A 27,050-nucleotide genomic window follows, 5' to 3' on the forward strand; every position below is an offset into this window, starting at 1 on the left:
GAGGCATTAACCACTCCAAAATGCTGTCTAGGTAGGCGGCTCACTAGGTTTCGAGACGCAGCCTATGGCGCACAGTCGTTCTCCCTCTACAGCAGAGGGCGCTACGCGACCCGAATTAAAACAAGACCGTATGGCACTCACACGTGAAGGAGAGACGCATTTCTTTTTTTTTCCTGTCAGCTGTCCCTTTAGCGTAAGGAATGTGTAGTGGGATAATAAACAAAATTCTCTGAAATTTTTCACTTTCAGTTTTTACACCATACTGGACTAACAGTTGAGATTATGGTTGAGGCGTGCTGAGATTTGAGGCCATAAACTGGACACCGTGAAGGTTAGTTCATAAATTTGAGTGGCTAGCTTACCTGCTATCGTTAGCGAGTGTGTTTTGGATTTACAACTCGAGACAGGGCATATTTTTAGTAAGACGATGAAATATGGCCTGCTTTTACTAATAAATATAAATCATTAAGAAATCAGAGGGAGTGGTCATAAGAAATGAACTGCAATTTGAGTGACTGATCATATGATAGGTTCATTGGAATTCATCAGTCGTATAATTAATAAATTAGAATTAGACGAATCAGTCATAAAATAAGTTATTTGTAAGTAAATTCATCAATAATAAGATAAAACACATCAGTATATCAGCATATATGCATCAGGCATATAATAAATTAGAATGGGAACAATCCATCACATAATAAATGATTTAGAGTTAATTCCAATTAATACATTACATTTAAAAAAAAATTATTTTCATGTACAGTAAGTTAATTGAAATTTGGATTAATCATGAATTGATTAGATGGATCAATCATATAGCAAATATCAATTAGAATGAACAATCATATATGAAATGTAATTAGATGGATCAGTCATATAATAAATTAAAACAATCAATAATCTAATCTAAGTTTATTTGTAATTAGATGCATCAGTCATATAGTTTTAGTAAATGAATTGGTAAAGATCATGTGCAGTCCATGATATTCTCTGACATGTGTAGATGTTCATCAGTGGCGTTTGTGTCTTCTGCAGTGGTTTTGGCTCTGGACGGGCTCATCATCATGTGTGCAGCAGTGAAGTATGGTTCCCGGGGCCCTGCTCTCATTCCCCGCATGAAGACTAAACACCGGATCTACTACATCACCCTCTTCTCTGTGGTCCTGCTGGGGTTGATCGCAACAGGGATGTTCCAGTTCTGGCCTCACTCCATTGAGTCCTCTGCAGAATGGAGTCTGGACCGCCGTAGTGTGCATGACGCTCCTTTGGTCAGGATACCTGTGAGCAGCCCTATTCCTGAGAGGGGTGACCTGAGCTGTCGGATGCACACTTGCTTTGATGTGTATCGCTGTGGATATAATCCCAAGAATAAAATCAAGGTGATGCGATTGAAGAAGAAACGATTGTATTAAAGATTGATGTTTTTTTGGGTTGGATGTAATTCCTTGATCTATTAATCGTATTTGTCCACAGGTGTACATCTATCCTCTTCAGAGGTTTGTGGATGAGGTAGGGGTGCCCATCAGTAGCACTGGCCTGTCTCGAGAATACAACGACCTGCTGAGCGCCATCTCAGACAGTGATTTTTACACTGACGATGTGACTAGAGCGTGCCTGTTCATACCCTCCATTGATGTGATGAATCAGAACTCTCTGCGGATTCGTGAAACTGCTCAGGCACTGGCCATGTTGCCCAGGTACATATATTTATCCTTCAATATCTGCAAATCAAACCACTTCTGCTGTACAAGGACCTCAGCTGTATTTTAATTACAGTTGCACCTCTCTGTTGTTCTCTATTATGGTGTCACTTCTGGATCTCTTGTGAGCTATTATTTATATAACTCTTATGTTTTAGCTTTTAGGTACTGTATTTTGAAGTCATAACTGACCGTTTCAAGCTATATATTCAGCATGTTTATGATACTTTTTTTCAGGTGGGACAAAGGCATGAACCACCTGCTGTTTAACATGCTTCCTGGAGGACCCCCTGACTACAATACAGCTCTGGATGTGCCCAGAGACAGGTGAGATTTAGGAGTAATTAATAGGCACACAAAATTGTTAAACTTGACAGGAAGTCTGAAAGTTCTCAAATCATATTGACATTATGTACTATGTAATTCAGAAGTTTGGGGTCAGTGATAGTTTTTAAATTAGATACTTTAATTAGATATTAAAGACTTTCACATTGGTAAAAATGTTCTTTTAAGCTTTCTGTTCATCAAAGGATCATGACTTTTTTTTATCACTTTTACCACAAAAATATTAAGCAGCACAACTGTTTTCAACTTTGCTAATACGTGTATATGTTTAATAATAAGATATAATAATAATAATAGTAACTAAGTGATAATAATAAGTGTTTCTTGAGCACCTAATCTGCATATGAATGATTATGAATAAGAATGGCTCCTGAAAATTCAGCTTTGCCATCACAGGAATAAACCATATTTTAAAATAAATGAAAACAGAAAACGGTTCTTTAAAATTTTTATAATATTTAAAAAAAAATTACTGTATTTTTGGTTAAATAAATGCAGCCAACATAAGAGACTTCTTTTAGGAACATAAAAAAAAAATCTTACCGACCCCAAACTTTTGAACCGGTAATGTTGTTTTCGAACAATCTCTATACTCTATCTTTATACTCGATTAGGTATTATGCATATTGTGAGGACAGTGTTCAAATCCTCATCTGAGTTTATGTTTAACTTTTCCATTCAGATCACAAACACAGAACTATTTTGTATAACTGTTTCTCTTTCTGATATTTTGGTCTCATTCTGGTATGGTGCAACCTAGGAAAGATTTGTTCTCTCACATTTCATTATTCACATTATTGTCATTTCATTTTGTTTCAGAAGCAAGTGGTGTTGAATGTGTAGCTAATATGAAATTATTTCTTCATTAAAATCGGGCCTGAAAACACTAAACATGCCCAGATTTGAGACCAAGACTAAAGTTATTTACATCTAGGCCTACTTTTGTATTTGATTTTATAATTGGGAGCCATAATTGTTCAAATTAATCTGTTAAGTTCCAGTCTTTGACATAAATTCCAGAGGTCAAAAATTGTCACTGAAAACAATTGCTGAGTCCCAATTCGCATACTATCCGTCCTAAATAGTATGCGAAACTAGAATTAGTACGTCCCAAATCGTAGTATGTTGAAATGAGTATTCCCAAGATACCCGGATGGTCTACTATTTCCGGTTAGAATTCGAAGTGCAGATCAATGCACACTCTAAAGGTTAATATTGCCCACAACCCATTGCGTGCGGGAGGGAGGAGCTTTGTGGTGATGGTGGTGATGATGTAAACATGACAGTCGGACGCAGCAGCGGAGATGCGCCCTCAGTTTTTAAGTGTAAGAATTCAAATGTTTAACCCTAATTAAAGCTATATTTAACCACACTGACTTATTTGTTGTAATACTGTGGCTGTACAAATGTTAACTTTATCAGTCCAGCTAAAAGACACATGGTTACTACACTTTTACTATAGTAAAAGCATGGTTCATTTTCATCGGGGTATTTTTGAGTATTATACATAATGATGAAATTAAGTTTAAAATATGTTAAACAATAGTTATACTATAAACTTTAAATATTTTAACTCAGAAAATAAGTAGCTTTCGTTACACACATTGCACACGATTGCACATGAACGTCAGAACCAGCCGCCTCACACACGACCTGCGTTTGGTTAATCTACGACGACGCCCTGCTTCACTCCTCAATTTGGTAGAACACATTGTAAATGTATTGTGGAAAAAACGATGAGGAAAAAAAGATAAAAAGATGGGAATAGTAAATAAAATTATATTGGATATGAATGAATGAAATGTTAACAGTCGCGGTGTGCGTAACTAGGCAACCACGTTCAAGTTCACGTTGCATGACGTCATCGAAGTAAGTCCCAGAACGTGCATACTCTTTTGCTACACACTCAAAAGTATGTACTTTTTCCTCACAAAAAAAGTACATACTTTTAGGTCGTAGTATAAGTAGGCGAATTGGGACTCAGCAAATGGCTAACTTCTGATAGAGTTCAGATGTTATGTCTGCCAGTTGAGGGCAGTGTTGTCTTTATGATTGACCTAATGGCGCAGCAATGTCACCTGACTGAGAAGCAAAAAATGCTCCCATATCCTCTCTTATATTTTGATCTCAAGATAGTTGTTCACAGAAGTTTACAACATCGCACTATTTTACCTCTGTACTAATGAGAATGGATTGATACATGGATGTTCTCAATGACATTGAACCTCAGCACTATCAGGTTGATGCCATGTTTAAGCAATCCATGTTGGATTTAAGTATATTTTTGGTTTTGATTTCAACAATCTTGATATTGAGAGAAATTGGAATGCTTGCAATATATAATTAAAATAGACAACCATCCCAACAAATCCATTCACACAGATCAATGTCACAGAACTGTCCTTTTCAGATGTAAACCCAAACTGTCATCTTGACATTTCCTAATATGTATTTGTATCTACGTATGTATGATCATCCTAGTTTGTTCCTTAGATCAAGAGATCAAAGATGCAGTGAGAGTGATCATGAAAGAGAGAACACGCTACCGCCTAGAGCAGGCAGACAAACATAATCTCCTGGGGCCTCATTTATAACCGTTGCGTACGCACAAAACATGCCCTGAAAGATGCGTACGCCACTTCCGACGCATAAGTTGTGATTTATAAAAACAAACTTGACGGGAAAATTTCCGCACCTGCACGCAAACTCTGACCCATGCGTACGAACATTTTGGAGACGGAGCAGTTTGGCGACACCGATGGTGCGCTGAATGACTGACGGCAGATGAAGGAAAACCACTTTAAATCTTCATTATGAGTCCTAATCATAAATACAGTGCATGTTCACAATAACAGTTTAAATAAATAAAATAATGATTAAAACTATGCTTTAGGCTACATCTGATATACACATTTAGATTAAATATGCCATTCTCATTAATGGAGTTAAGCACTTAAATTACATGAAATCATTACCAAGAAGTTACAACATTTTTTTATATTATAAAAAATAGAAATACTTGTTGTGGATGCAATGCTTTTGAACACTTTTCCTGTGGCGTGCTGTGTTTTAATGTTTTAACTACAGCGAGGATTGCTTAGCGCATGATATAGTCTGAGGAAATATTTCCGTGCAAATAATGACCAATAATGCACAATAAGGCCTATCTGTTTCCATTAAAAATATAAAGAAATTAAAAATACTATTTGGCCAGTGGAAAAGTTTGAGAAAAACTTTCTCTGAAATGTTTTTTTATACTATTTTGATTTATTATTTAAAAAAAAGGCAAGGATAGGCTACTAAATTATTTTTAGCTATGTAATGTGATGGCACATCTGTATCTCATATTTTCCAAATGTCTTGTACCGTTAAACATGTTATCACGTGGATGAATATGCATATGCAAATGATATGCAGATGAGGATATGCATAGTAAAACTAGGTGTTGCAAGCTCCATATATGGTTATTTCGGGGAGGAGACGCATGTGCCTAAAAAAAAATAATAAAAAAAAAACCCTTTCCCTTTAAAACCTCACTTATCGGGCTTATGCTACTCTGAATAATGCTTGAACTTCGTATTTTGAGCACTTCTTGCGTTGTTGTTGTTTTTGCCTCTTCATGATGACTCGCTTAATTTAGTCCTAATTTGTAAGTCGCTTTGGATAAAAGCGTCTGCTAAATGACTAAATGTAAATGTGCACACAATCTTCCGCTGACTGGGATTTATAAAGGGAATTCAGCGCAGGTTCTGGCGTTCACACGGTTTTATAAGTCTGAATATTTTTTTGCGTTCGCCCGAAAGGCAAAAATGGCGTACGCAAAAAAATATTCAGACTTATAAAACCGTGTGTATGCCAGAACCTGCGCTGAATTCCCTTTATAAATCCCAGTCAGCGGAAGATTGTGTGCACATTTACATTTACATTTAGTCATTTAGCAGACGCTTTTATCCAAAGCGACTTACAAATTAGGACTAAATTAAGCGAGTTCTAGTAAGGATCCTACGCACAGTTTTATAAATGAGAACCCTGGTATTTACTGCAACATAGGCCATGTTTCTCAGCCTATTACTTGGCTGATCTTTTGCTTTGGGTGGAAAAGGTGAGTTTTATGTACTAGAAAGCCCTGAAATGATGAACACTTATCTGGAGCTGTAGGGAATTTCCTGGGCTCATCCAGCTGTGCTCCATTTGGCGTGCAGCCTCATCAGAACCAGCTGCCCGTATGTGCATATGTGTGGGGTGAGATAAAAAGACAGTGTATGTTGCGTGGCCATATTTGCAGCTCTCCCTATACTCTCTCTGTTCCCTCAAACAGAGCAGTGTTTGAAGTTTTATTGACTCATATAACTTGGACGCAAAGGCAACTCTGTTAAATGCTCCGGAGTGGCATGTTCGCACATTTGTTATGTAAAACCAGATTAGGGATGTGTTTCATCTTCAGCGCATTTGCAGATGCTCGCGGCGACAGAGTTGTCATCTTCATTGCGTTTGTTTCACAGAGCCCTGCTGGCTGGGGGAGGCTTCTCCACATGGACATACAGGCAGGGTTATGATGTCAGCATCCCCGTGTATAGCCCCTTATCTGCTGAGGTGGACCTTCCTGAAAGGCAACCAGGGTGAGATCCTGCTCATTGACATTGATTAGCCGGATTAGATTTAACGATGGAAAATGGCATCAAATAATACACGTTTTCTCCAGGCCACGGCGGTACTTCATTCTATCATCTCAGACGGCCATCCATCGGGAATACCGTGTGGAACTGGAGAGGCTGAAGGAGGAGAATGGGGAGGCCCTGCTCCTCCTAGACAAATGCAGTAACCTCTCTCAGGGTTTGGCCTCAGTCAGAAAGCGCTGCTATAAAGGACAGGTCTACGACTACCCACAAATCTTACAGGTTGGTGTCACTGATCATCCATTCATTTTAAACAACATTCAATTCACTTGGAATTTTTGCATAATGAATATCCTAGAGTTTTTTTTAAATAGCGCCAATTACATTGCATACATTATCAACTACTAGACTAACATCTGATTTAAAATTTTTATAATAAATTATTAGTTAATTTTCCTGACGACAGAGAGCTTTCTGTCTCTCCATTGACAGCCTACTCAACTACCACTTTCAAGAAAGGTAGTAAAGGTATCATTAGATTAATCCATGTGACTCCAGTGGTTTAACCTCAATTTTATAAATTGACGCGAGTGCTTTGTTTGAGCAAAAAAAAAATTTTTTACCACTTTATTTGCAAAAATGAATCTCTCTCTACACAAACAAAGCACTCACGTCGCTTCATAAAATTGAGGTTAAACCACTGGAGTCACATGGATTACTTTAATAATGTCTTTATCTTTCTGGGGCTTGACAGTGGTAGTTGAGTAGGCTGTCAATGGAGAGACAGAAAGCTCTCAGACTTCATTAAAAAGATCTTCATTTGCGTTCCGAAGATGAACGAAATTCTTAGGGGTTTGGAACGACATGAGGGTGAGTAATTAATGACAGAATTTTTTTGGGTGAACGAACCCTTTAAAGGGTCATGAGAAATACATTTTTTCTTGATCTTCAACTTGTAATGTCTTTGTGTCATTAAAGCATCCTGCAAGTTTCATGAAAACGTCCTCCCCATTAAAAACACTTCCTCTAGAGCAAGACTTTGATGAAAAGTTATGTATCATTGCACCATAAACCCCACCCACTGGCACTCAGTCACTTAATGGCTAACAACTGTCTAGATACTGTTTAAACTGTAATTTGCCCCCTCTGGACTTCAGAAGCACACCCATGTCAGGAACAAGTGGATGGTATATTTTTTTATTTTTAATGGCGTCTCTGAGCATGTTGTAGGATTATATGTTTGTTCAAAGCACCAGAGTGGCTATTTTGCATATATATATATATATATATATATATGTATGTATGTATGTATGTGTATATATGTGTATATGTATGTATGTGTATATAAAAATTGTACAAATACATTTTTTTACCTCAAGGAAATGACAAATGATCAAGGAAATATTACAAATTTGTCATGACCCCTTTAAATCTTTAACCCATTCAGAAATGATCTTTACCACCGCAACACATTTCTCCATCAGTGTAAGCAATAGAAACAAACACTGTTCCTGTCCACCACGCTCATCTCCCGTCCAGCCCTGTCTAGACAGGAAGTATGCTTATCATCTGGGCTGGGTGCTGCAGCACATCTGGGAGACGTTCCACAGTGAGAAGGAGCGGAGGCCAAATCCCTGTGAGAGCCATCACCCCCCCCTTTTCAACACAAAGCCCCTCTAGATTCTGATCCTAGCACCTTTCATTACAACCCCTTCATTTACACCACACACCTAGTTCACACTACTGTCTATGTTACAGCATCACTGAAGAGGTCTGGGGGTGTATCGTTATTAGAGATAACAAATGTATCCCCTGTGTGTTCTGTAGGAGTCGTCGTTCTGTGTGGTTCTGCGTGGGGCCCGGCTCGGACAGGCCACTCTCAGTGACGTGCTGCAGGCCGGATGTGTCCCTGTCATCATGGCTGATTCTTACATTCTGCCTTTCTCTGAAGTACTGGACTGGAAAAGGTAAACACCAAAATTCCAGTGTTGTCAGTCACTTTCATCATGAATAAAGTTAATATGGTACAGTTGCCTGACTTGCCAATCACCTTATGAATATCTAATGAAGAAAATCATATTAAACACTTAATTATAGCTTCTGAAAATCATGAGCTAACACTGAATATGTAATGTTTAACAGATCAAAAGTTCATCAACATTCAGATATGGAAATATGACAAGCACACTCACAACAAACAAAGCAAACAAAATACATGCCGCTATCTTTGTCTTTTATTTGCTTTGTTTGTTGTGCATATGCTTGTGTTTGTAATATTTCAATATCTGAATTCATATCTGAACTAGTTCTGGTTATGTGTTTTCATACACGGTGTGCGTGTACTTGCAGGGCATCCGTTGTCATTCCAGAAGAAAAGTTGCCTGAGATGTACACTATTTTGAAGAGCATCCCTCACAGACAGGTGGAGGAGATGCAGAGACAGGTAAGAATGCCAATACAGCGTTGTATTCACGGTCCGAATGTGAATTCATTTGTTGTGTTTAATGGGTAATTTTCAGTATTGAGTCAGTCCAAGGACTGAAAATTAAAACGAAGACACTTTTTGTACTATTCATTCTTGTCCTTTACTGCAAAATTTTGAGCAGAAGTACAAAATACACTTGGAGCTATTTGTGAAAAACGGTCCAATAACCCTCAACCCGATGTGACAGTTGCTAAACAGTACCAAATGCTGTCAAAACTGATGGCAGAGTTCAATAACAGCTGAGTCATTCTCAGACTAAATGCAAGCAACCCTCTCAGGTTTAATACAGGGTGAAGGCAAGGTTAAAGGAGTCACAACCTCTCTTATTCTCCACTACATTCTTTCTTCCTTTCAATGGAGTGCTAGCTCCGCTATGAAAATAAATGTTAGACAGGTGGGTAAATGCCAAAAACAATATTCCTTCAAGTGTGTGCTTCTGATTCTCTGAAGATGAAATTTCTCTCGCCATATTAAATCATGATGAAAGCTAATTTTAAGTATTAGTGATGTACAGTATCTTTATCCAAACAAATTGTTAACCACACACTTTTGCTTTAATTTTTTCCCTTCAGCTTTTTCAGCTGTACACTTAAATTAAAGTGGCTAAACCACATGGAATACATGTAAAGAGATATTTTATTAAAAGAGATATTTTACTAAAGAGAAACCACTACAGAATGGTTTCACTCTGTAGTAATTATATGTTGCCATGTAGAATACTATAAGTTAGCCATAATTATCCATTGGCTTCTTCAATCTCAAGTTCTTCATCTCGATGTTGAATATTTTGTGTGAGGAGAATGTTGTAGTTTAGTTCCACAGGTTTCTGGGTGGTGTTAAGACTTGGTGTGCAGAAACACAACTTGTGCTGGAAATATGACATGGCACGAAGCCAGTGAGATATCAGCCCACACTTGAACACATCTTGATCCACTCCTTTCTTACTAGCCTATACCACCTCCAGACAGTAGAGCGATTGAATGGCTGCCATTGTACAAAAGAACCGGATCTTGATATATACCTTACTTGGATTTAAAAAAAACATAAAAAATCCTACTACTTTGTTCTTGATCTTGCCAGAAAACATCCCCCTTGAACTTTCAGGGTCGGACTGCATAAAATGCAGAAGTAATGTAGACAGTTGTGAGGATTGGAATAGGTGTAGTGTAGCTTCTCTGCATTTTGACCAATAGAGGGGGCAGCCATCTACTGTACTTCATGGTGTGATCTCCAAGTCTTCCAGCCTCCAGTTTGTGTGCATGTTTTACTCAGCGCTTATTACTTTTGCCTAATGGTTATTTAGTATAATCAGCACATAGAATGATGTTATTTGTTATATTGGTTGTGATTTAGGACAAAATAATGCACTAAACTACTCTGACAGTCTTTGCTGTGCGGCACCACTGCTGATTCTATAGCATGAAATTTACAGCGGGACCAGTTTAGTCAGATTCCCAGAACAAATGACTCTGAGCTGGTTCTTTTCAGTGAATCAAAAAAAACCATGCACTGCAACCTGTGTAGTCCAACTGATTCCCCATAATGAATGACTCTTATAATATGAACCTATTCTTCCTAGTGAGTCAAAACAATGATGTGTAAGCTCTGTTATCCAACAGTCAAGCAATATAATTGCTTTTCTTTTTTCTAAATATTTTTTCCTTAAAAGCACTAAAGGAATCGTTTATGGAACCAGAGTCATTGAGATAAATTGGAATCGGAATCATTAAATTCTTTATGATTCCGATCCACAGTTATTATGGCAACAGTTAGCCTATGTTTTATATAGAACAGTGTCCTATAAAAGCACAGAGGAAGGTATGTTTCTTGTATGTTCAAGAGTGTATTGTATGAAGAACCTTAAGTGTGTGAGAAGAGCAGCCAATGTTTTCTCCTCTCATGAGAATCCGTCTCTTCCCTCCTCATAAAAATTCTTGCAAGCGTTCAAACAGGGCGGGTTCAGCACTTGGGGGGTGCGGTTTTCTCTCTGCCTTCTCCTGGTCGGAAAGGAAACTTTCATCACGAGCTGATTTATGGGCGGCTGCGCTCCCCTTGGGATCAGAAAGTCTTTTTGAATCCTCTTCCCCTCTCCATAAAAAGAAAAGCTGTTTTTGTGTAGTTGTATTTCTTTAAGGTTTAAGGGCCAGGCCCTTGGGGGCCGGAGGAAGGGGGAGTGACAGCGCTCTTCTAATGTGCTGAACTGAGTTCTGGGCTGGGAAAATGACAACAAACACACCAACCAATGAAGTGATGAGCAGCTAAAGACCCTCAGAAGCAATTAAATAAATAGCCTTGCTGCAGTGATTTTAGTTCACTTAAGTGAGAATAACTGGAATGGTCAGTGGGTTCTCTGTTTTTAATGTTTCGCAAACCTGTTTCATCAATTCCTTTTAAAAGAAGGACCATTAGAGCGCTGACGTTGTTCAGTAATTGGCCCAGGAAAGTGTATTGAAAAAAGAAAAAGAATAATGGCTTTCCTTTTCACCCTGGTCTCATTTGACTCTTTGTAGTTGGACCTAATCTGACACTGTTTGCGGTCAGGCCAGGTAATGAGCCTGCCCCCAGCCTGCACTTGGTTGGGCCTGTTAAAGAGAACCGGGTCAAACGGGACCAGGAAGGGTGGAGCCGGGTCACTGCGGCATGGCGCCTCCTAGCAGGAGATAGCACTGTTTTATGGGTAATTAACTCTTATGTGCTCCTCGCCCTCTCTGCTGGAACCTTGGGTTTGTTAATGGATCGGCAGCGGTGGGCAAAGAGTGTGTGTTCTTCTTGTATTGACAGATTATTTAAATTAATATTTTTAAATAGATATTTTCTATTTAAAGACCAGGGTTTAATTGTTAAAGTTTTAAGTTGGATTGAATTTATGCAAGCTGCCAGGCTTTTGTGGTAACTGGTAAAAGTATGGGCTATTTTATTCTCTTAAAAGTATGGTACTATGGAAATTATTATTATTTTAGTTAATATGTACAGTACTGTTCAAAAGTTTTTTAAAAATGTATTAAAGTCTCCTATCCTCAAGGCTGAATTTATTGTTAGAAATACGTTAATATTCTGAAATATTATTACAATTTAAAATATATTTTCTATATTAATATATTTTAACGGTTTGTTTATTCCCGTGATGAATTTTCAGCATCATTTCTCCAGTTTTTGTTGCAACATGATCCTTCAGAAATCATTCTAATATGCTGATTTGGTGCTTAAGAAACATTTCGTTAGCTTCATCAAACAGTTTTTGGGGAATCCCTGATAAATTTCTTCTCTTTTTTTTTTAGCATTCTTTGACTAGAAAGTTGAAAAATAATTCTTTGACTTTTTAAATGTATATTTTCGCCAATGTAAAATTCATTAGTGTCACTTTAATCAGTTTAATTCAGCATTTCTTCATGTACAAGACTACTATCCTTTTTCTGTATCACATTGGCATTATAGCAGCATGGCAAATGTGATTACATTGCAGCATGTCCCTGTGCTGGTGTGGAGTAAAATGACCTGACCTCTGCTCTTAAACTTTAGCTGCCGTCTCAGTGCCACTTGAGTGGAAAAGTTAAAAGACTGATAGTCTAAAGGGCTCATAACCACCTGGAATGGTCCCTGCAGTCATGTCACCAGTGTTTTAATGGGCTGTTTTGCCTTTGAAAGTGTGTAGGGGTCATAAAGGCATGAGCAGGATGGTGGGAGTAAAGGGATGTGAGAGGCCTTATCTTTTGCCTTTGGTTTGTATCTTTCACATGGTTTTTGTGTGCGTATATATTTCTGTTTATCAGTTTGTCTGTGCTTTGCTGCTCTTCCCACAAATATTTGAATGCCATGCCATTTATTATTTCCTAGGCCCGCTGGTTCTGGGACGCCTACTTCAGCTCCATGAAGGCTATTGGCATGACGACTCTCCAGATAATTAATGATCGCATCTACCCATATGCAGCTCGTACCTACGAAGAGTGGAACAATCCTCCTGTAGTTGTAAGTAACATTTTTGGTATTTTTTAAAAATGCATATTTACAATGTATAATGGATTTTAAATGTAAAATTAGTTTTTCCAAACAGGCCACATGCTATTTAGAGAGTTACATAGATCAGATTGAAGACTGTTCTAAGTAATACATATATACATTTCTTCAATAATTACTACCAGGTCTTTATTGGTGACTTTTTTGCTGTTTGAATAATACAATTCAACCTGCTCTAACAACAAAAAAAGCAGGACTATATTTTGTTGTAGATGTAAAGTAGTTAATTGAGATGCATTGTTTAATTTTAAAATCTTGTCCTTCATGTTTTCACTACACATATTTAGACTAAGTGTAAATAGGCCTTTACCCCAAGCAAAGTGTTAAATCGGTATCAAATATGGTTTTTTTTTTCCCAGTCCTTGTGCTTTTATAGGCACCGATTCCTGTGGTGTGTAAGGACATTCTATGTTTTTGCGTAAAATTGTCAATGTTCTTCTCTAAGCCGAATTTAAAGCCTAAATTGTAGGTTAGATAAAGATAAGGATAAGTGAGAGAGTGTGCTTGCGAAAAAAAAGAAGTGGGCCTGTACTTTTTAGCTACGTCATTTCACATGGCTTCACTCTAGTAGTGGCAACAGACAACTTTCTAAAGACAACATCAACATTGCACATTGGTGTGAGCTTCAGATTAGTGTCGCATCACATGAAGGACACTTGTCTGTCTGTCTGTCAGTCAGTCCTCTATTGAGCACAATTCCCAGCTTGTAACTTGCGGTGTGCCGAAAAACAAACATCTCTTTGATTTTGTACACAGTCATAACTTGGAACAGAAATGAGAGAAGCGTGGAGTTCATTAGGGGTTAGGGGTTTTGTTCATTGTTGTTGTTGTTGTTGTTGTTGTTGTTGTTGTTGTTGTTGTTGTTCTTCACTAGTTCTTACCAGTTCTCATAGTCTCGCTACCATTCAGATCAAATGGAGGGATCCAGACCCCCAGGAGGCTAATAGTCCTGTCTCTGTATTTTGACTGCTAGCATTACGGGAAATCTTAAATACTTTCTGAATGTTCAGTAAAACATGCTGAGCAGAATCGGAGCAGTACATAAATCGAGTGCATTTCTTGTTCTGCTTCCCTATATCCACCGGGACCTAATTGAAAGCACATTTCTTCAGCTCTGCCTTAGGAGACGTCATCAGGACAGGCAGCTTTTTGTGCTTGACTTCTGAGGGAACTCACATTCAGCCTCTGCTAACCAAAGAATGCTTTATGTTCAATCATACATTTATTATCTGTGAAGAATTCTTAACATCAACCGTTTTCGGGATGCCAGGTTGAATTTTTAAATGCTGAAATAACTGGAAAGGTTAATAGTGCTGAAAAAATAAGCTCTGATTTCATATGTGTGATTTGTAAATGTACATCTTATCATGTGCCCCAATGATATACAATTCTCATCCTATTTTTTCCTTGCTTTGAAAAGAGTGCAGGCACTGTTTATCTGTTTGAGGGACAAAAACTAAAGAAACGTGACCGCTGCCTGTTCTCGACAGTTCGAATCTGCAGAAAGCCGCTGCCACTTAGAATGCAGCTCTTATTTTAGCCAAGTCTCTGTGATGTTAGCGATCGCTGCCCATCAGCTTCAATGAGAATCTGGAGGTAAATGTTCTGCGCACTGAGCCTTTGCAATTGAACAGGCGTCCATGCTTTCATCTGGGTTCCATTTTCGACTAATCCCAAAGCTGTACTAGTATGATCCCAGCTGCAAGACTTGCCAATCCCCTTCGGCCCACATGAAACGGCCTGCAATCCCTCACCGTCACTCGAGCCGCCTGTAACCTCCTCTTCACGTATGACAAAAGAATACTGTTGCCCAATAACAAGCTCTTCATGAGTAATTGTACCTAAACCCACACACTTTCATATCCAAGATGATAATAGCGGCTTTCGTTTGTCTTTAGGGGGTGAAATTCCTCTTCGTTACCATGTATTTCGAAGTGTAAATGAAGAGATTCAAATGGGACTTTTGGCATGGAATTTCAGACTTTGGAGAGTCTGGCTGGCTTTGGTTTGAGCAAATCTGCATTTACAGAAACAAGCCAAAAGTTGAGAACCTGGTCATTTACGGCTTGTTCCAAATAGCAGGTGAACGCTGACTAACCGCAACCAAATATTCTGGCATTGACTGTCGGAATAAAAAATTAGTCTTGTTTTCCTGCTTATTTACTTTAACAAATCACAAAGACTTGACATACGCCGAACCGCACTGGAGCCTGCCCAATTAGATCAGAGCGTTCTGACCGAGCTAATATACACCACACCCCAGTGTTCTTCTTTATTCTTCTTACCACTTATATGTCATAGTGGTACTTTAATTATTTCCCCTCTGCTTTTGGTGTCCGTGTCAGGCACCTCAAAGAAATTTCCATTGGCATATAAAGTTTGTTTTTTATTAGCAGGATGGTTGACTGATGTTGTATGAAGGACGGCTGTGTCCATGGTGACAGACCGTGGCGGACGCTGCGAGGGAGCTGGTTAACCACCACTCTGTATTTGCGGGCACCTTCAGCAGCTGCTGTATGGGAGGGTGAAATGGGCCCACAGCCTTGCTGTAGGCTATCAGTCCCATAGGATCTCTTCTTACAGGTCGCATTTTGTGAGCCCTTTTGAGGTTTTTTTTTAATCAAATTCAAGTTTTGATTAAAGGAAGTGTTATAGTACTGTTATGAGGAAAATTTAAGTAAACTGTTCAATGAAGGCCTCACTACAATAGTGAGAATTTTACATAGACGAATTTAAATATTTAGGGTTTTTATTTAATTTATTTGGTTCTTTCTCTCTTGGAAGAAATAAAAACCAGCCAAAAAATATGCAAATAATCTTCAAATGTTGAAGTCCAGTGCTGAATTTTCCTTATGCATTGGTGAGTTTTTGAAAAATATAAATTGAATGAGTCTTCCTATTAAAAGCGAAGCAGTCTTTTTTTGTTGTTGCTGGAGTTGCACCAAGCTTTTCGTTATTTGTCGCTTTGTTTTGTGTCTCTTCTCCACTGACAAAGTAGAAGAGACCATGAAACGGCAAAGAAAGTCTGTGTACTCGGTCTGCGTACTCGGTCTGTGTTCAGTCCTTATTCTTCAGGCCAATAAACAGCAGTCTTCGTGACCGCATCAGAGGCCCTTTAAGCACTCGCAATATTTACTTTACAGCGTCACTTGATCTGGGCTCCAGTCCGTGCATCTTTGGGAGTTTACAGGCTGTTTTAAAGCGGGCCAGGAAGATGAGCCAAGCCCCACACTGGCAGGAGACAGCCACTGACGCCGATAGCGTCCCAGCACCCCTGCTTCACCCCGGTCCTGCCAGGACTCATCTGCACCCCTGCTGCAGCAGAGTTCACTGGAGTGCAGTCATAAAATTCTACTCTCGACAAAACGGCTCAGGATAAATGGCAACATAAGAGATCCAAATTAGAATCGGAATTGTGCTCATTAATAGGTGTATCACTTTACATTAAAACTTGAGCTTGCTTTGGTGGTGGTCTAATGGATCAACAGCCGCTGTAAACTAGTTTTATACATGCATAAACTGCTGAAGAAGCATACGGAAAAAAGCAGGAATTGATATAAGATACAAATATGAGACCGAATACAGTTACCAAGTTTAGATCTTATATTTAACCGTTTTAAAGCTCATGGCTTGAGTATTTCCATAATTCAGAATATAATGAATTAATGAGGGATTTTTGCGTCTGAAAAATAATGTCTGTAATAGAGATCTCTCTTTTGGAGCTGTGTAAATCTAGCTCATCAGTAATAGACAACTAATGTTGATGGTCTCTTGATAAGTTTAACTTACTGAGGTTTTGTTGACTACACCTAACGTTAATGACAATTGCTGTTGTATAAATGTTTTGCACATGTATTAAGTTCTCAGTTTCTATACTTATTGTGTAGGAAGGGAAATCTTAAGAGCGTTTATGTTTTGACCAAGCTTCAGAGGATACCATATGTTTGCATTTTATTTCAAGAAGAACACCAGGAAGTTTAACATTCTAATCAAATTCAGATACATAACAGTTAACAGGAAAAGGATGGATGGATGCCATGGAATGACAAAGAGCCCGAGGCAAGGAAGTATTTAATTTAGCTCTTAATATCTGACCAAAGTGTATTGGATCTTCACATTGTCGTCTTCTGCTCTCCGCCAGATTTGACTCAGGTCAGCTAAGGAAAACATGTCTCTGAATCCATCCACTTTTTGAAATTTAGTCTACCAGAAGGAATGTAGCACCTATGCACACAAAGCCTTTAGTGGATTGAACTGCGATAGGAGTTTTACAGGACTGTCATGATAGAGATGCTTTATTGGGTAGCTTCAAGTCCTAGGTTATAGAGTAAAACTCTGACTGAAAGTGCTTAATCTTTTTATTTTTTTTGCCAAAGACTGAAGGAGAAGGTTTAGACGAATACTTTGGCGCAATGAAAGGTCATGGCATGCTGCTCCAGCTGTTTGTTAACTCTGCTCTAAACTTTGTTGGTTGTGCGCTCGACATTCCATGCCACTTTTAATCGCCTACCCACCACTGCTGGTTATTAGCATTCTCAGTAATCTTTAAATTTTATAGCCCATGCGTGTTTCCAAATAAAGCCATGTTTTGGCTGAGGCTGCTGATTATCTTACTGCACTTCAAGTCATTAAAAAAAGTCATGGAAAGTGCTTGCATTTATTGTAAAGATAAGAAAACTGGTACATTGAATTGAGTTTCCCACAGATTTATTTAAATTGGTTGTGTTTTTTTCCCACAGAAATGGTCAAGTGTGAACAGCCCACTTTTCCTTCCTCTCATACCACCACGCTCTCCTGGGTTCACGGCTGTGGTGTTGACATATGATCGAATCGAAAGCCTCTTTAGGGTCATCACTGAGATCTCCAAGGTGCCAAGCTTGGCCAAACTGTTGGTGGTGTGGAACAACCAGAACAAGAGTCCCCCTGAAGGTTAGTGTCATGAAGGGGGTGTAATGTAATGTTAAATCACTGAAAATAGAGACATATTTCAATCTCTGCTTTTATGTTATAAAATAGAAGTTACTATTTGTAAATGTTTTAACTAATCCCTTTTTCTTTTTGTTATGTTTTGATGAATTGTATGTGTGCAGTGATGTCTGTATGTTTGGATGTCCTCCAGCAGATTGTTATACTCCTGCCAGGCTGTTGTAAATTAGAAATTGTTCTTAAGTGACTTGTCTCGTTGAATAAAGGTTAAAAAATAAAAAACAAACAATGTGATAGCCCATATTGGCAGAGATTAGATATTGCTTTTTTGCCATTATGTAATACTCACTCAAGTTAATCTTTAAAACACTCATAGCATAACATTGTTATATGTAATCTTTAGCAAATATAAAAATGTATCCTTTTTTCATACTGTATATAAAAATATTTTGATTCACTTTCAGAATGATTGATTTTAGTTTGTAGTGATGATATTTCTTTTAGATAATATAGAACATAGAAACAGTTCAGCATTTTAATATCATCTAATTATTTTTAGATTAGCCATAAAATTATTATTGATATCTGCCAGAACTTCAATATCAGTGCCATACACTGTCAGGCTAATAAAACGTATTTTGTTATATTAATATACAATTTATTTTAGTAATTATTTTATTTGAAAAGAGAACTAAATCTACACTGCTGTACTGACAGCTTTAGTTGTTAAAGAATGTGACTCCAGTATGAAATGCTGTCGTGTGGCTCTCACAAAAGACATGAAACCCCTGATATGGAACAGATGAATGATAAGCTAGTGAGTTGCCAAATTGTGTTCCTCTTGAGGTTGGAGAATTGAAAGCATGATGTGCCTTGGTCTGGGGCCAGACCTCTCTGGTTTATCTTCAAGATATGGAGTGAGAACCCAAGCATTTGGTCCATCCACTGGCATATAACTGCACGTGAGGAGACGGCATAAATGTGGTTTTTCTCATCGACTGTCTACAAGCTGTTGATGTCTATGAGTCCTCTTACTCCAGACTAGATGAATTAAGTGTATTTTAATTCATTTTGATATATGGCCTGTTTTCACCAGATGTCCACCCTTAAACTTTATTATCAAACCGAAAGGATCATTTCAATAACGGTCTTCCTTTTCTACAGCTGTGGTCAAATTTATGGCCCATTTGACATGTCAAAATAAGCTGATATTAGTAGTTATTTATTGTGGCTCTGCCTCTAATGATACTGCTTAACAAGGCGATTAGGTATGCGTTCATTTATGAAGTCCCTGAGAAAAAAAAGAGGAATGGGGAATTAAATATATCCTCTCCATAGATTTGGGTAATGCCATTATGAAGGGAAATACTTTGAAGTAGACTAATGGTTCTGTGTTGCCTTTGATTAGAGGCGTTGGTGGAGCCGGGCTCAAGCTTTGTGACCCATTAGAATTAATAAGGTCTGTTCACGGGTCAACCTGGGGCTCAGGACCTGATGAGGATGGATTTCCTCCACACCCTTTTCCATCGCTGATTATGTTTGTTTATTTCGAGCAGCCTTAGCTGCCCAAATCTTGACTGTTTGTCATTTTAATGAGGTACTGGAGAACTCTGACAAAAGGATTGCATCTAGGGAGTTTCTCAATTGGCTTAATACACTCGGAGGGGAGGAGATATTTTACATGGTTGTGTCACAGGGGATATAATTTGCTGAAGCAAATTAAAGCAAATGTTCATACATAAAGTACAGCCATTTCAGTACTGGGCAAGGAAGTGATTACTGGCCATTAAAATAAAGCTTTCGCACAAGTTGTTCGGTGCGGTTGAGATTGCTGCTTGTTCTTATGGTGCAGATTTATGATGTGTGAACATTTAAGTTTGTGCATTGTGCTGCTCTGGATCACGCTGGTTAGGTTTAGTTGTTAAAATGTTACTTGTCTTTGTAGTCCATCTTGTCTGTGTTTGTCTTTGTCTTAGTTGAAAACACTGTGCCAGGCTTGGATGTGGTGACAGTATCAGTTTACTTGCATGTGAAGATCTGGCTCTTCTTTCAGCCTTCGTCTGGGGCCAGGGAGGTTTTCCGGCAGTTAGGAAATACTTTTTTCTTTTCTTTTTTCCCCTCTTTCATAGTTTGTTGTGTGATCTTGTGGAAGCACACTGTAGGCTGAAATGCTTCATCCTAACGGAGATGAGCTCATTCCAGATCTCCGGAGATTTCGAGGGTCTAGACCCTGGCTTTGGGGTACCAGTATAATTGCAGACTCCCCTAGTCTTAGGGTCTCTGTGTTTGAGTTCCAGTAGACTCTCTCGTCAGTTTTATTAGGTGACACTGTGTGCCATCTGTCTTCTGCGTGCTCTGAACTCCTCCCAAGCCCTTACACAACTGAAAATAAAGAGCGTTGTCTCTTCTGCCCTGAGAAGAATGTAAGTGCGGTCAGATTCATATGTGCTTTTACTCAGTGATGTTTAGATTTATCCACCCACGCTCTCTTTTCCACAGTTGCTGCCATCTCTCATAGTTTTTCATCTTCTCTGAAACTGACAGTGTATTATTATTATTATTATTATTAGCTCACTGTTTTCTTTTTCTCCTTCTCTCTGTAATAGAGACACTGTGGCCCAAAGTCGCAGTACCTCTTAAAGTGGTCCGCACCAAAGAAAACAAGCTCAGCAATCGCTTCTTCCCGTTCGATGAGATCGAGACGGAAGCTGTTCTGGCCATTGATGATGACATCATCATGTTGACCTCAGATGAGCTGCAGTTTGGATATGAGGTAGTGAAAGCACCAAATCCCTGTTTGCATACTTCTACTTGCTATGAAAACCACGTACTACACTGATGAAGGTTTAGCACATACTGGTTGCTTGAAGCAAGTCAGCACATCAGTATTGGGTGTTGAAGCTGCATCAAGTCACAAACCAGTCCTGTCCTCTAACATATCACATGCACTATCGCTTAAAAGTTTGGGGCCAGTAAGATTATTATTATTATTATTATTATTAATATTTTAAGAAATGAATACAGCAAGGATGTATTATGTATTTTTCCAGCAAGGATGCATTAAATTGATTAAAATGGACAGTAAATACATTTTTAGTGTTCCAAAAAAATATCCATTTCAAATAAATCCTGCTCTTGAAAAAAGGTATCACGTTTCCACAAAAATTGCATTCAGGGAGAAATAAATACATTTCGCCCTAGATGCTTACAGTTTGTTTGGAGCATTTGATGTTTGCTTTGAAACTTGGTGCATTTTCACTTCAGTTTGGTTTGTGTGTAGGAACAAAGCAAACTCATTCAGGTCTGAAAATGCCCTGAAAATTGGCATTAGACTGAAATAAATGTTAGCGTTCTAAGTTGTGTTAAAGAAAACCATTCCTTCTAGCTTTATCATTCTCCTTACTACTTAATATAGCCTCCATTTGACTTGGACGATCACACTGGATGAACACATTTTATCTTGATGGTTAAATGGATTCTATTGAAGTAGTTGCTTTCAAACCAAATTCACAGAATCTGGAGGAACTAACTAAGGGTTAATTGTCGTCTCCACATGCACGATGATGATGATCGAGCAGAACTGTGATCCCAGAACCTCTTTGGGTCACTCCTATTTAAAATTGAGTTTACATGCATCGCAGGACTTTTGAACTATCCTCTATTTCCTAAATCTGTGCTCGGCATCTCAAAAGCATTCCTTACAGTTGAAGTCTCTATTTTTATATTTTAGCTTTTTATATGTGAAGGATGACAGGACAAGCAATCCTATCCATGGCTACAGGCTTGCCTTCAGCTCACCTGCAGGCATTTATACACTATTGAGCGAATGATGTGTAATTTATGGATAATTGTATGAAATGGATCACAGCTTTAGACATGGCTGCCTGGCTAAATCACTAGCTGCTTATGCCATTCGAGAATGACATTCAAGAATTTCTACATCATATCCTGTAGGCCTGCCTGTCATTTTTGGGATTAATGAACCATTAGACTTAAACTTAATTGATTTAACCTTTGAAATCCATGGTTTAGCATACTTTGAAGCCAGTATTATCTAAAATGACTTAAACTGTTGAACAGTTTACTGATCTTTTATGGTCTTAGCATTTGTGAAGGTTTATATTATATCTCAGATATACTGTGTGTCTGTGTTTAGGTATGGCGTGAGTTTCCAGATAGGTTGGTTGGATATCCCGGACGGCTCCACTTATGGGACCACGAGATGGGCAAGTGGAAATATGAATCTGAGTGGACCAATGAAGTGTCAATGGTCTTGACTGGAGCTGCGTTCTACCATAAGGTAAAGCACAAAACCGTCATAGACTCATCCAGGGTTGGTGACAGGTCTGCCAAAATAATTTTCTCAGTGTCTCCATGCTCCCTCAGAGGTGTCCTTCAGAGATCAAGAGAGGTTATATCATTTGTAATTCAAAACCTTCATTGATTTCAGCTTTCTCTTCCAGGAACCATTTGTTCACTCATCTCTACTGTGATTTTTTATTTATTTTTTCAACACAGTGTTTCTTGTGTTGTCAAAAAATGTGTTGACATAGGTTTATTTTTCCTTTCCAGTACTTCAACTATCTCTACACATATAAAATGCCTGGAGACATCAAGAACTGGGTGGATGCTCATATGAACTGTGAGGATATTGCCATGAATTTCCTTGTTGCCAACATCACTGGCAAAGCCCCTATAAAGGTAACAAAACCTCAGAGTACGATATTGTTAACTGTGTTAATGCCTGTTTGTTTTGGTTCTGCAACAAAGGGACTATATATCACAGATTTTTAATTATTTTTTGAAATAAGAGTACACAAAGCTTTGGTAATATGGTAAAACGCCATTTAGTAATGGAAACGAATCTCAAAAACCATAATCTTCACTGTATTTTCCTACATATACTCCCATTCAAAAGTTAGGGGTCGGTAATATGTTTATGAAAAGTCTCTTTTGCGCAGCAGGGGCTGCATTTATTTGATCAAAACACAGTAAAAACATTCATTTTCTGAAAAATTTAAAAAAGTTAAAACAAATCATTTAAAACTACAATCAACCATTACTTCAGTCTTCAGTGTTACATGATACCTCAGAAATATTTAGAATATGCTGATTTGGTCCTCAAGAAACATTTCTCATTGCTATCAATGTTGAAAACAGTTTTTGGATGTAAAAAAAAAAAAGAAAAAAGTATGATCACTTAAAAATGAATGCAGGCGTTCCCTAAAAGAATGCGGACATTCTGACAATGTGCTCTGTCTCTGATCAGCCTTCGCCCTTCTCCCCTAGTCTATACAGTCTGTAGTCTACAGTGACTCTGTCCAGGTGCTGTTCGGCCTGTAAAGCCCTGGCCTTAACCTCTGTTATCTGGGTGTCACTGTCTGCCTCTCTCCTGCTCGCTCTGTTTTCATAAACTCACTGGGGCACATTCATTCTGCAGTCAGTTACACTGTGAACCTTCTCCCCTCTCTCCTCCACATCCCCACATCGCCCACACCTCCTAGTGCCCCAACCCCAGGCTCCCACTGTGGAGAGTGTCAGTCAAGTGTGTGTGTGTTGTTGGAGAAGGAATGGGACAGAGGGGTCGTACATCATTCGTCTAATGAGCGCGGCAGATACGGTCGTTTAGCTAGGCCACGGGCACGGACGGCTCTCTCATTACATCTGACTTATATGACCTGTCATCAAGTCATCTCCTCCCACCCAGCTCCTACACACACACACACGCTCTCTTTACAGAGGCCCATCATTGCAGCCCCAGCTCATTATTAAACAACCTTATCGACGTCGTGTCAGATTTTGTTGTTTTTTAATATAAGGAGCGTGTCGTGATTTCTCAACATTAAATTGCGAGCTATAGACTCATGTAGGTCAGATAATTTTGTTTTTGTCACTGCTTTGATGTATGAACAGATAAAACACTTTTTGTTTGTTTTATGCATTATGTAAAAAAGGAAAGTATCTGCTTTCTTATAATATAAAAGTCAACTTGTTCCTCTAAATATTCCAAACAATTTTCAGCTGTTTTTTTTTTGACAGATTTATTCAAACATACATTAATTTAAGACATCGGTAACAATTTGAATACAAATGTATTGCATTTATAATATAGTCTATATATATTTAACATATTTACAATTTTAGCTTTATACTAAATTTTGTTTCTACAGTAGCTAACCAGCTTTCCTGTTTCGTTGATGCCTCAACTTACTTGAAATATGTTCTCTCATGTATATTATTTAATCATTCCTTCAGATGTTTAATCATGTTTTTTCATGCTAAAACTAGTGAGAAAGTGGAAGAGTTGATTTGCTGATTTGCGCTCCACCCTGGCATTTAATCTGTCACACCACGTTAATGAGCATCAAAAATAAATGAGTTTTTTATAATACAGTTCCAAAGAATGCTCAATGCCACCTTCTGGCATCTAGCCCTTAAATAACCATTTCATTTTAGATAAATGGCAAGCAGAATAAGAAGAATACCTAATTATTTTAAAATGAATCCTGTGGTGGGAGAAAATCCTGATGATTTTTATCAGGACAAAAACTTTAACTTTATATATATATAATTTAATATATATATATATATATATATATAAAATTGTAATTATAGAGTTATGTATCTGCCACGAAATAGCCTGTGAAGCAGCTATGGCAATAAACTGAAATACAACAGTACAATAAAACTGGCGGTTTAAGAAAAATTATATATATATATATATATATATATATATATATATACACACACACACACACACACACACACACACACACACACACACACACACACACATATATATACATACACACAAAAAAAAAAACTCATTGTGACTTCCACAAAACAAGCGTTACATTTGTTTTTTTTTCTCTTTCTCTAGGTTACACCTCGAAAGAAATTCAAGTGCCCAGAGTGCACAGCGATTGACGGATTGTCCCTGGACCAGACGCACATGGTGGAGAGGTACAGTATAACCAGGGATTCCCTGTATTTGGGCAGAGGGGGCTCTGGCAGCATTCTTGGCATCTGAAACGCATTGTGGGTTTCACCAACAATTGGCTCATTGTAGCTCAGTACAGGACATACTTTCCTGTGCTCTGAGATCAAAACATTCAGACTCACTGGACCTTACGAAAAACTTTCCTTCTCAAAGAACTGTGACTTTCCTCTCTGTCAGAGGTTCACCACAAATCATTAATTCATTCTGAGTTTCAATTTAAGTATGAACCAAGCGAAGCACGCATCAGAAAGGCTTGAATTGATTTTCCTTGAAAATCACAACCGTTTCCTCATCCGCTGAAGCAAAGTCTTGATGATTGGTTTCATACTTCCAAGCTGTGTTTGAGGAATTAAAGCAGGAGTCTGGTGGACTGTGAAGCAGCCTGCGAGAGAGTGTTTGACCTTGAAGTGAATACGGAGTGGTTGCAGCCAATCAAGGGCTCCGTTGACTGCTGAACCTTTCCAGGGGTCACACTTGTTTAGATTGATGAAGGGTTTCCTGCCTCTGGTTATGCTTCTCTCTGATATGTGTCCTGGGAATGCCAGGCATTTTGAAAATATCTGATCCCCGTTGTTATATTTTGTGCATGCATCTCATGATTCAGATGACTCTAGAACACTACCATTTATTTTCTACCATGTATGTTTTGTTTTTTTCTCAACAGAGCCATTTTTGGAAGGCATTTTTTTGCTGTATTATCCAAGTTGCCCATTTTCCTCCACTCTTTCAGCCTCTTTCTTTTTCCTTTCCAGATCTGAGTGCATAAACAAATTCGCCTCTGTGTTCGGCACCATGCCTCTGAAGGTTGTGGAGCACCGTGCCGATCCTGTACTCTATAAAGACGACTTCCCAGAAAAACTCAAAAGTTTCCCCAACATTGGTAGTCTGTGACACTACCAAAATGACTCTTTCCCATCACTTTCATCTATCAAACAGGCTATGGGCACTCCAGGATTTCTCTTTCTTGTTCTGTATCTGACCTAATGAGTTTTGAGGAGTGCCTTTCCAGTGGTGGTGTGATGGGAGCTGATGCACTGTATAACTTATTACCATATTTTCATTCTTGAGAACAGTTGCTGAAACAGGACGACACATCAGGACGGTTGATGATTTCTGTGAGGACGGGTCAGAGCTTGGGTCTGTCTGTCAATCACAAGCTGAAACCTTCCTTGTGGTTGACGGTATATCTGTGTGAGGAAAGTAAACACACAGAGGAGTATCACTGCTCACTGATAAACAGAATAGCATATATTAATGTAATTTTACATTTATAGTTTAACTTTTTTATGATATGCATCACGCTGAACAAATTGTAGCATAACATCAACTGAATATCTGGGGTGTTGGGATGGGGCTATTAGTTTGTACATGGGATATTGTTTTGCACAGTCACTGATAGTGATTTTAATAATACAGTTTGAGTTATATCAGTTTGACATTTCATTTTATATTCTGTTGCTGACTTTTTGAATGTTGCTGGAGAAAAAAGTATTTTATGTAAATGTTCCCAATTTAGTTAAACTCTGCCTAATTAAAGCATATTTTGTGTATTAATAGATATCAAAAGACACTATTTGCAGAGTTTTATATACTGTACAGCTGATAACAACATGGTTTTATACCATGATATTGCAAAGAACTCATTCATTCATAATGTATTCTAGTCAGTTTCTTTTTGGTATCTTAATTTCTTCCTTTGAATTTTGTTGTTTGTTGTTTTTTTACATTACGATGTATTATATGTAATAAACAGTGTGAAAAAACTAAAATACTCAATGTAGGGATGTGCATTTTGGCCATTTTGAATATGATAGTACTTTTTTAACTGTGGTATGCATGCGTCTTTGGCCTTACATTGCATCTTGACGACTTTACAGCATCTCACAATGCGAGTGTTGCATTTTTAAGATGGTTTGTCAAGTTAAGAATAGTTCGATTTAAAAAAACTGTTATTAGATCCT

At 38.2% G+C, this 27,050-nt stretch overlaps 1 protein-coding gene across 1 annotated transcript; it reads left to right on the forward strand.

Annotated features, from left to right (window-relative positions):
- The first annotated feature begins 130 nt into the window (after window positions 1–130).
- ext2 (exostosin glycosyltransferase 2) lies at window positions 131–26,858 on the forward strand. Its single transcript, XM_084109190.1, has 15 exons — window positions 131–331; window positions 1,039–1,382; window positions 1,477–1,700; window positions 1,941–2,030; window positions 6,551–6,667; window positions 6,751–6,946; window positions 8,492–8,631; window positions 9,014–9,107; window positions 12,984–13,115; window positions 17,903–18,092; window positions 20,696–20,862; window positions 22,246–22,389; window positions 22,662–22,790; window positions 24,970–25,052; window positions 25,842–26,858. The coding sequence occupies exons 2-15, from the start codon at window positions 1,068–1,070 to the stop codon at window positions 25,978–25,980; spliced, it is 2,160 nt and encodes a 719-aa protein (XP_083965316.1). The 5' UTR covers window positions 131–331; window positions 1,039–1,067; the 3' UTR covers window positions 25,981–26,858.
- The last annotated feature ends 192 nt before the right edge of the window (window positions 26,859–27,050 follow it).

The sequence above is a fragment of the Abramis brama genome, assembly GCF_963993115.1.
Source record: "Abramis brama genome assembly, chromosome: 3".
Taxonomy (NCBI): Eukaryota; Metazoa; Chordata; class Actinopteri; order Cypriniformes; family Leuciscidae; genus Abramis; species Abramis brama.